The following is an 11,239-nucleotide window of genomic DNA, read 5'->3' as shown; positions in this document are numbered from 1 at the left end:
CTCTGCTGGAAAGCATATGCCTTGATACAATGCTTTAAAACATACCTATTATTCCAAATTAAGATGTTTTAACAAGCAAAAAAGTAGACAGAATTAGTAATACTACAGCTATTGCCCACATATATGCAAATCCAGTAACATTAAAAATAATTTCCTATTATTGTCATGCTTTGGCATTTGTGATAAATAACGGGCCATTTAGAAAAAACAGGAGTGTATACAAATTGGTATATTTAACCATAAATCAGAATCAGTTGCATCTTTTTCTGCTTCTCTTCTCCTAATTCCATTCAGGATGGTTTTGGTCCATTAGTTTACAATACATATCTAGAGACTTGAAGTTCTGTTCAGGCCAAGCTATGATGATTGCACATGCACATGTATATACACAAAAAGCTGACTTTTTAAAAGAAATCATGCTTGATTCACACAAGCTGTATTTACTTAACATTTCACCCAGCTCAGACTATGAAGAGTATCATTTGAGCTTTCATAACCCAGTATGCACTTGTCATATTTACCCCTCTAATACAATACACAATCTTTACGCATAATGTAACTGTAATTTGAACATATTTTCATTTTTAGGGTGCTGTCTGTGAAGCTTGACTGGAGCAGCGATGCCTTTAAGCTGTGTTCTGTATTAACATACAGAAGTTATGTGCACAATTTCATGATGATTTTCTTTTAGTCTGTTCTCTACTTGCAACATTTATTTTCCCAGTGTGCAGAGAAGATGGACACAACGCCTCCTGACCCTCCTGTGACTGATGCCGCTGTCCCCTCACAGCATGCACCTGGAAGCTGACCCTCAACCCTGCACAACCAGCTACAAGACACACCACACACTCCTCTGTGTGCCCGTAAGGAGATAAATACCAGAATCACGTATGCACCCACGACTTCCTTCTGACTCTACACCCCAGGTCTAGGGCTGACCCCTCGACACCAGCACCGCTCTCCTCCCGTGACACTCCCGATAAAACTACTGCCCAGCAGCTTCTAACACACGGCTCCAAAGACACCTATATCCAGGGACACGCACCATACACAGCTCTCCCTATGGGATAAAACACTGCCTCATCCCCGGGACCCCCGGACCTCCCTCCCGCCACAGAAGGGCTGCTAACCGCTCCTCACAACCGCTGCACACCATCTCCCGCGCCGCCACACGCAGACAAGAAATATACACCCTCGCGTCGCTACGGCGCATGCGTGTGAGCTCCGCGCCTGCGCACTGACCGGGGAAGGCGGTGCTGGGTGTTGTGTGCGCATGTGCAGAAGGCGGCCGCGGGAGCCGGTGCGCGGACTGCGTGGGATTTGGGCGGCCGGGGTGAGCTACCGGCCAGAGCCGAGCCGAACTGAACGGAACCGAACCGAGCCGAACCGAACCGAACCGAACCGAACCGGTGGCTGGGCCGGGGGCCCTTGGGCGGGGAGGGGGAGAGGAGGGAATGAGGTAATGGTGCAGACCTGCTCCTGCTGTGTTCCGGTTGGGAATCGGTGCGGGGCCGAGGGGCGCGGGGTCCCGGCCGCCTTCCGCCCGGCCTGCCGGGGTCCAAGCTGCCCCCTGGGCCGAGGCCCGGCTGCAGCCTCACAGACGCGGGGCTGCAGGAGACCTTAGTCCCTCAGCGTCGTCGTTCCCCCTCAGCCAGGGCCGGCGGTGTTGTTGCAGGGCGGGGGTGCTCCTAGGGCCTGAGAGGAAGCAGAATGGTGCGAGTCTCTTGAGATCTGTCAACTTTTTGTGCTAAAGTATAGAAAAACCTGCCAAGTGTATGTATTTTAGGACCAATGAACTGAGAGAAGTCCTCTTAAATCATCAAATCCGGCCGTGAACTCTAACTTGTGTTTTTGGTATCCTTACCTGGACTCAGCTGGAAACTAGGTGCTTTTTGTGCCTCCTGATCTGGCTGGAGTCACATGTACAACCTGTCCCGGTCAGGAACATCCTGAATTCAAGCTTTGGCTGATGCTAGTCCTTGCGTCAGCATTGCCATTTAATCTAAAATATTGTTTCGTGGACATGTTGCTCTAAACATCCTTTCGCTTGTGAAATCTAGGGTGGGATCCTGTTAAAGATTAAGTCAGCAGAGATGTAGGTTTTCATCGAGTGGCTTAAATGTGTTTAGTATAAATTGACACGTGCTAGGGCTGTTTGAGAAGCGAACAGGACTGGCAGATACGATATGATCAACAGGCGATTTGTGCTTTTCTGGAGTGCAGTTGAGCAGCGGAGTGGAGAAGCTGAAATAACTTATGGCTTTAGATACATTTAGGACATTTGGTCAAGCCCTGTTCTCATGTAGCCAGTAGAGCAAAAAGCTGTCCTTTTTCTTAAATCCATGCAAACTTCAGTCTTTCCTCTTTTCCTCCTTGTTTGTCCTCCGTTTTGGAGGCTGCTGTCCATTTTTTTTTTTTCCTTTTCATCCTTGATATTTATTCCTAGCTCATTTTTAGAGAGCAACCTTAATCAAGCTATTCATTTTTTTGTAATTTCATTCCATTTTGAATAGATAACTGAATAGATAGAGTGGACAGGTGGGCAGACCTGTTCAAAGCTCATCTTGCTGATCTGATAAAAGGCCAAGGCTATTTGTATGGTTGTCTGTATGGGAAATAATTTGCCTGATACATATGATTATGCATTTGGTTTTTTGATAGCTGATTTCTCATACTTACTATGTGATTGACTTGTTTATTTTTCAGGTTGCTTCAGACTTACAGTTTCTTGATATGGTGTGATATGATTACTTACAAATATGTGTAATTTGAAGTGTTGAATTTCATTACACTGTCTTGACTTCTGTTATTGGGGTTATCCTTTTTTCCTTATTAATTGCACCTGTTTTTCTATTGATGATTCTACAATCCAGATTTTTACTTCAGAAAACACTGAAGGCAAAGTATAAAAATAAAAGAAAAAAAATCTTTCCTTGAATGTATTTATGGAAATACTTAATAGAGATTGGTCCCAAAACGAACTCTATTAAGTGTTTCTGTAAATAGATTTGTATTTATGAACCTCCTTGTAGCCCAATAGCTCCCCTGTCAGTGTAACTCAATATTGCTTTTCAGTGCAACTCAGTATTGCTTTTTTGCTTCACAACAGTTTCTTTTTCATTACCCATGTTATTTCTGATCTGCTAACCTACTCTTTTCTCATGTGGTATTGTACTTATGCCAAGCATATTATATTTGGCTGTAAATACTTATATTTAAATGTATTTGGAGTATTTATTATCTTTGTTTTGATAACTTACAGATATTCCTATCTGTGAATGAGAGATCTTCATTGTGCTACCTAAATTTCCAGACTTTCTTTTTGGGTGTTGAGTTATGTTATATTTGACAAAGTCAGAATCTAGCTTGTGAGGTTACTTCAGTTCTCTCTCTGCATGTTGTCCTTATCACTACAGCCAAAGGTACCACCTTTCCTGCAGTTTTAGAAGCCACAGACAAAGTACTATGTTAGACTGAGGTGTTTTTCATGTCCTGTCACTAAAATCCAGCCTCCCCAGTGTTTGGACAATCAAGACACTCAGTCTTCCTTGACTAGTCCTTGTCTAAAAGGTAGGCTGTAATTAATATTACAGCTTTATCTAACTGGTTTGGGCCCTTACTATTTTTAAGGAGTATTTGCAGTCTTGACTAGGAGCTGGATTTTCTTCATATGCCTCTGCTGCTTTTAAGCTGGGGTAGGCGTTCCTGTTAACATCTGAAGAGCTATTGTTTTGTTATCCTCACCTTTCCTTATGCCCTACCTCTTCTCTGTTACTTGTAAATCCTAATTTATTGGCTGCCCACGGAGGTGATGATCTGTGACTAATCTACTTTCCTCATTTTATTCCCTTGCTGCTTTTAAATGTATATAAAATCAGGACTAAATATGTATTTCTCCAGTTAACTAAACTGTGACAATTCTGTGTTATATTGATTTGCTCATACATTGTATGCCTTTCCCTTTTTATTTGATTTTTTGGATTCTGTCTGATGCGAAAATGTCTGTATAATGCCTTACATAGTAAAGTTCAATTTTGATGAAGTCTCTTAAGTCTATTATAATTATACTGTTATCCTGAGCTAGAATGGCTGTTTAGATTTTATGTCAATTCCTGTTCATTTCCGTCCTTTATGTATGTGACAGCAAATGATAAGTAAAACCTTTTGTTTTCCAGATCACTGTATTTCTTGTCTCTGCACCTCAGATGGGACATTCATGTTTAGGTGACTAACTACAGGAACATCAAAATGCCTAATCTTGAACATTCAGCATACCCAGCAGCTACACTGCTTCAACTGGAAAGTTTGGTGCCTTGTCGAGAATCCCAAGTGTCCATGTTGCTGTCAATATTTGGAGAGGTAGTGCTTTTTATACTGTATGTTTGAATAGAAAAATATAAAACATCATACAACATTAGTGTTTGGCAGATAGGTTCTACTAAGTTGGAACGTTGAAAGCTGTTTTGCAGCTGGAAGGGCCCGAACAAACTTAGTTATTTGTGCCTTGCTGTCTCTGCAGCCTGTTCCCTCCTTGCCACTTAGTACCAGGAAGGGAGTCTCTCTTCTTCCTTTGTCTAAAGTTCTAGGGTAGTTTTTTTTTAGGGGCCATGTAGAAATTGTTTGGTTTTGACCTGTTAATCTAATATCTGTGTGCCTGAATTCTAAGTACATGAAACTGGTCTGATTCTTAGTAGTTCTGTTGCTGGCCATAAGATTTGGAGATCACTGGCTTGTTAATTGATTCTGTTACTGCTTGGCAAAGCTGTGGTAAAAAATAATGGATATTTTTATCTGCAAAGTTAAAAGCAGTTGATACATACATTTATATTCAGTTAACAAAATTGAAATTAGTATCTGTTTCTGGTTCTGCCTTTATAGATAACAATACATCAAATTACAGCATTTAAGTTTTATGTATTTTTTACAAGCATAGTGGCAACAAGTCTTAAAAAAACCAGATACTTAAATTCTTGTTAAATATGCATGCTAGATTATCTGCACAGCTTGCACAAGAGCGCCTTCCTCTTGAATTAGTTGAATGTCATTGTTTTTCATAAAAAATATTTGTCAAATTTATTTTTTTATTCAAGTCAGTGTACAAGATTCTTAGAAATGAGAAAAACACAAAAATAAATACCTGTTCAGAATGCAATAAAAAGAAGTTAGTTATTTCCCTTGCATCTTAATAAAAAAACCCCATGAAATATGCAGCACCAGTACCATTAAATAAATAGAGGTATTATATCAAATATTGCCATGTGAGAGAAGAGTGTGCTCCTTTACCATCTCCTCCACCAAAGCATTTGATTTTTTCTCGTTTGATGCTAACGGAGAGAAAACCAGTTTGTAGTGTTTGCAGAAGTCAGGAAAATGTAAGCTTGCAATTTGTGCTTGCCAAGATTTTGTTTCAGTTAGTTAAATAATTTGATTTAATAGCCCACTGCTTTTCTGTCTTGGTGTGTGTTTTTGTTGTTTGGTTGGTTGGTTTGTTTTTCTCATGAAATATATATCCTCGTGTTATAGCAGTTACACTGGTAGCTTTATGTGATACTTGATTCTTGGAACTTATCCTCCCAGCATTTTAGTGAAGATAAAACATAAAATTTGATCACATTGATTGTGTAATAATTGACATATTTTATATTTAAAGCTTCAGTTTAAAAGGTAACTTTTCTTTTGGAGGGAAACTTCATTGATAAATCTTTTATCTGTTGAATGAAAAAATAGGAGAATTGAAACAGCAACAGCTTTTTTTTTCCTCTAGCGTCAGCAGTTTAGTTTTCCATCCATCTTTATCTACGGACATACATCTAGTGGAAAGACCTATGTGATGCAAAATCTTTTAAGCACCTTACAGGTAAGAATGCTCACAATGGATATTGAATTAAGAATTTATTGGTAACAGATGGTACCTCAAACTGGCTTCCACTTGTTCAAAATGGTTTGGTTCCTCAGCCATTTCTGCTTTCTTGATTCTTCTCCACTTACTGTGTGATGAACGCATTGCTCTTCTCACTAGTGCACTTAGGATAAAATGAAGTCATACATACTGAGATGTAATATAAATCATAATAACTTTTCTAGGAAAGTTTAAAAAGAAAAAGAAAGAATCCAAATTTTGTTCAGCTCTCTAAAAAGGACTTAACCTGAAATAGCTCCAGTAACAAGTAAGTACTCTTACGATGATTCCAGTTCAGCCTGAGTCACTTCTACCATACCTTTTTTGAATCTTCTTGTGATTCTCCTTTAAACTAATTTTACTTGTATGTGAAAAGAGTGAGAGTATATGAATAACAGTGAGAACAGTTTGCAGTAGAATTTCTGTTTTATTTGTTTTGTGTTAACAAACTCACTTTATATTCAGTTGGATGTGTATGATCTATTTAAATGTCAGCCTAACAGCTTAAACTTAGTAAAGTTGTTAAAAGCATTCAAAGCAAATGTACGAGCTGTACATGTTTGCTGAGTGAATACAAGGCAACTGCCATTCTTTCCGATACTGATAGTTGTTTTTGCAGACTCTGGGAGAATGTTGTATTTGTTGCAGCAAATTTGGTTGGTTTCAATCAGCCCTCTTGTAGAAGCAGGAAAATCCGTCATTCACTTTGAAAAAGAAACAATGCAGGAGTTCTAAAATGTTGGAGCAATGCTGCATAGGAACAATTGATTTAATTCCTGAACAATAAAAAATTTTTCTTTTGCTTAATGAATCAGCTCTAAGTGCATTGATAGCCCCTTTTAGTATTATATTTTCAGAACCTGTTTGAAAATACAAATTTTGTGCACTTTAATTTATTCTGGATCCCCCAGATGGGATTCACAATTTCTAATGTAATAAAATTCTTCAGGTGTGTTTGTGTGTACTAAGCTTGGCATTGCCAGGTCTTTTGCTTGTGGGATGGATCTTATTCTCCCATGCCAGTACTGTTGCTGTTTCCGCCTGTATGAGGAGTATTTTCAGAAATCTTAGGACTGCATGCTCTTTTTCAGCGTCACCATCTAACGTAAACTGCCTTTGGATTCCTGCTCTTAGAAAACAGTGTAGGAATAAGTAAGAAGTAGGTTAAGGAGGACTGGTAAATCAGATGATGTTAGAACACATGAAGTGGAAGCTACTCAGAATTCATTGTACAGTTTTGAATTTGGAGCCTTACATTCCTGGGACCACAAACTGTCTACCCTTGGAAAAAAGGGGTAGGAAAAAAACTACTTTAATGCTGTCCACTGGGAGATGAGATATATCCTTGATGATTAATACTGGAGTTGCTGTATGTTACTAACCTGAAGTAGGAACTTTGTCAGGAATGGACTTACTGCAATTGCAATGACTGCAGACAGAGAAACCTACTCTTTAAACATCATGTGAGAACCTGAACTACATAGAAGTAGTGAATCATTGTGGCTGAATGCATGTTTCTTAGAAAAATAATTGTCTTGAAGAATGATGTAGAGAGGTACGGCCTTAAGTCTATTGCAGTCCCTCTCTGGTCAGTGCTGGAAGAAGACTTTTAAGTACTAGGCTGTTGCCACTTTTGTGGCCCTTCTTTTCCTGCTAGCAAATGTGTATATTCATGCTAGTTTTATTCCTTGTTCTATTTTTTCCCAAAACAGGTTTTTGAAGCTCTCCTAAGTTGAAGGACGTCGTAATAGAAGTTTCCATCTAAACCTGTTAGTGCCTATGTTTGTGTCAGTCCTGTACTTAAGGGATTTAAATCCAATGACAGTGTCTGCTTCCCACCTAAACTATAAATTTCCACTTGTGTGTTCTCAGAGCCCTGATACTTCAGGCATAACCAGAGTGCATTTATCATATATCTGCAGACTTGGGTTTTATGCAAAACACAGTGATCTTGTCCCTTTTATTAAAAAATATACAGAGAGAGAAAGGTGGAAGACAGTGGTCATGATCCTCTTTCATGCTGTAGCCTTTTGTGCAGTGCTCCTAACATTGTGCTACCATCTTGCAGCATACCCAAAGATGTGGCCAGATCCTGCAAAGGAATGGGGTTTAAGCAGCAACTCTTTCTAGAAAACTTCCTGTTGCCAAGTATAGGTGTCTCCTATATAACATGGTGTTGTGAATCGCATCTGAGGCACCCAGTTCTCCTGCTATGGAGGTGCAGCACTTTCAGTAGGTGCTTTTGGAGATGTAGCCCCTTTTAATAGTGTTCAAAATCATAAGAAAGCTTGTATTACATGCTGTTTGTGTGGATTGCCAGCATATACCCATATCCCACATCTGCTGAATCATTTGCCATATATTGTATTTTGAGTAGAAAGACTGGAATTAAATACTTAGAATTTTTTATTATACACACACATTCCTGTATTAGAAGTTTAATTTTGCAAGTAATACATATGCATTCCAATGACTAATATTTTCCAGAGGTTTTAATGTTCAGTGTAAGAAAGAGCATATGCCTTACCAGAAACTATGGAGCTATGCAAATAATCTGTTTCTTAAAAACTGAGTTGCTAGGAAATTACATTTTTGCCTTATGTTTGCATACTGGTACTGTTTTGTAGTCTATAGTGTCTTCTGTTTATAGACAAATGACCTTAACTTTTCAATGTTACTAAATTGGTACTTATAAGTACATTTTATGGCAATCCATAAAATGTATCTCATATTGTCCTTTTTATGCATGCTCTTTGCTCTGAAAAGATCTGGTTTTCTAAAAATGTTCTGCACAAGCAGGCTGATTACATGGCTGGTACAGAAGCTTACACTTTATCATTTATATGCAGTGAATGCCAAAAACATTCAGAGTAATTTTGGAGAGTGTGCTGTGAGAAGTTCGTGTTATCTAGACACTGTAATTTGTAACGGATTATTTTACAATACTGTAATGTGTTATGATTGTCTAACTTTTCTTTGAACTAAATGCTATCTGGCTTTCTTTTTATGTATTGCTCACAATTTTTAAACATACTTAGAAAATAGACTGTGTTTCAGTTTTTAAACATAATTAGAAGGTACACTGTGTGTTTTGTATGAGGATTCATCAGATCTATCTTCACTTTGTACCTAGTCAAAATATTATGTATCACATAAGTAATCATTCTCTTTTGGCAAGGTTTGTTGGTTTATGCATTCTGTTGGCAAGGTGTGGTGTCTTTCATTGTCTCATCTGGAAGAGAAAACTGATTCTGGAGTATTTACACTGAAAAAGCCAAATGAAGTTGTATCTTTTTTTTAATCCTCTACAGCTTCCTCATGTGTTTGTGAACTGTGTGGAATACTTTACTTCACGACTTCTTTTAGAAGAAATTCTCATCCAGTTGCAAAGCTGTTCTTCTGAGCCAGAACAGACTTCTCATGTGCGTTGTGATACTTTCAATGACTTCGTACGTCTGTTTAAACAAGCTGTTGTGAGTCAAGAGCTTCAGGATCAAACATTATACATTGTAAGTAATTTCATTATAGTGTTCAGTTTCATTTCACTTAAGAGGGTGTGAGTAATTGTTATCAATAATTTGTATATGAAATATGTGCATTATAGAGCAGTTTTCACAAAATTTCTGTGTGGATCTAATTTAGAATCTGTTGATGCTGGTTAGATTCTTTCAGTTGGTTTACTAGCTGTAGATGAGGTTCGTTATTTTTCCTGGGCTGATTTAGAACTTTTTATACACAAAACCTAATAATGAACATAAATTATATTGCATAGTTAAATTAAGTATGTTATAACATTACAAAATCTTTAAATATAGAGACCTTGTATTTTTTTTATAATTAGTAAGTGATGCTTATCTGTTTCCTTGTGAAGACATCTTCACAAATGAGAAAGCAAAGATGGCAAGTAGGGCAGAAGCCAATTATGGAGCATGCAAATGACAAGAATTGGTTAGCTAGAATAGGTTCAAATTGTATTAAGGAACTAAAATGCCTAATTTCCTCTGTAAAAGTGTTGTTGAGGTTGTATGTCTTCCACTACACTTGTGACCCTAAGACAAGAACTAATTTGAAAATTGAGATGGAAAAAGACAGCAATGAAAAATTTGATGATATACTCAAGTGGAATAAACAGACCACAGGAAAAGTAAACAGAATTTAGATCACAAGAATAATTGAATCAATGTAATACAAGAATGCCAGGGTTTGTTTTGTTGTGGGTTTTTTTTCTGTGATTATTACATAAAGGAGTCAAAATTTGTGGACATCTGTAACAGCATTTATCGTACCAAGAGATGGACATAGAAACAAAATTCAGGCATACAAGAGGTCTGAAGAAAGTGCATAGACTCCTCAGAACTACATTTTTTTTTCCAGCTCTCACTTGATTGAATAAAATCTATTATCTTTTCTTAAAAATAAAAACGCCATGGTATTAGTGATGTGTAACTGTATATATGCACTATGGCCCTACAGAACACATGGACTGAAATTTCTGCCCAGCAGTAGGAATTAAGGGTTTGTTGAAAGAGGCAAAATTATCATTTAAGAAAACATGGAAGTGGTTCAAGACTGAAAGCTTAATAACCCTCGGTAATCACTGCATGTTTGTCACGGCAGTCAACAGGAATACTGCTTTGGTTTTTTGCACTCAAACAAGAAGTTCATAATTACACTGAACATTCTTCATGCTGTTTCACAGGTTGGAGTTAAATAAGTTTTATTTCCATTTAAAAATACTTAACTACTGAGTTAAATAACTTCATATTATATTTAGTGGCAACAGTACTATCTCATCGTTTCCTACAGCTCATGAAGTTAATAAATTTGACATGCTTCTTAAAAATTGAATGAAGAAAAAATGCACCAGTACTTACAATAGATAAGAAGTTATACATAGATAATTCATTTTAATTTACTGTCACAAAAATGCTATTGGCATCCTTCAACTATTCCATAAGAACAGAATTTAGCACTAAAATAACCTTTAGGGAATTTCACAGAATATATAGTAAAATTTTACTTTCAGATTAATAATTGAATTAAAAAGCTGTTCTACATCAGTAAAGAATGCTTCATGTATTATATGAAAATTTGTATCACTCAGAAAATTAGAAAGTTCATGAACAATGGTTATAGAAAGCAAACCATTAAATACTTGGAAAGGTTCAATTGTATCATGTAAATAGTTGCTGAAACAGAAGAATTAAGTATTAAATTAGTATTTGAGTTCCGTTCTGCATGGGAACAGACAGGAGTGGGAGAAATCAATTTATGTGTATTAACCTGTGTCATCTGGATTTATTGTAGAGTGGTTTAAATTGAGACTGATGGAAGACCAGC

General features: G+C 37.5%; 1 protein-coding gene across 2 annotated transcripts in view; it reads left to right on the top strand.

Moving 5' to 3' along the window:
- Positions 1 to 1,265: 1,265 nt before the first annotated feature.
- Positions 1,266 to 11,239, top strand: part of ORC5 (origin recognition complex subunit 5) — a 74,406-nt gene continuing 64,432 nt past the window's right edge. The window contains exons 1-4 of one of the 2 annotated variants that reach the window (XM_075738068.1): positions 1,266 to 1,459; positions 4,176 to 4,359; positions 5,765 to 5,857; positions 9,211 to 9,408. In XM_075738068.1, the coding sequence (XP_075594183.1) occupies positions 4,249 to 4,359; positions 5,765 to 5,857; positions 9,211 to 9,408 (402 nt within the window). In that variant the 5' untranslated portion in view covers positions 1,266 to 1,459; positions 4,176 to 4,248. Of the gene's footprint in view, positions 1,460 to 3,437; positions 3,571 to 4,175; positions 4,360 to 5,764; positions 5,858 to 9,210; positions 9,409 to 11,239 lie in introns of those variants that run through there. The other variant, XM_075737992.1, reaches the window with a different exon arrangement.

Source organism: Balearica regulorum, chromosome 1 (genome assembly GCF_011004875.1).
Source record: "Balearica regulorum gibbericeps isolate bBalReg1 chromosome 1, bBalReg1.pri, whole genome shotgun sequence".
Lineage (NCBI taxonomy): Eukaryota > Metazoa > Chordata > Aves > Gruiformes > Gruidae > Balearica > Balearica regulorum.
This window is presented reverse-complemented; position numbering and strand designations above follow the sequence as displayed.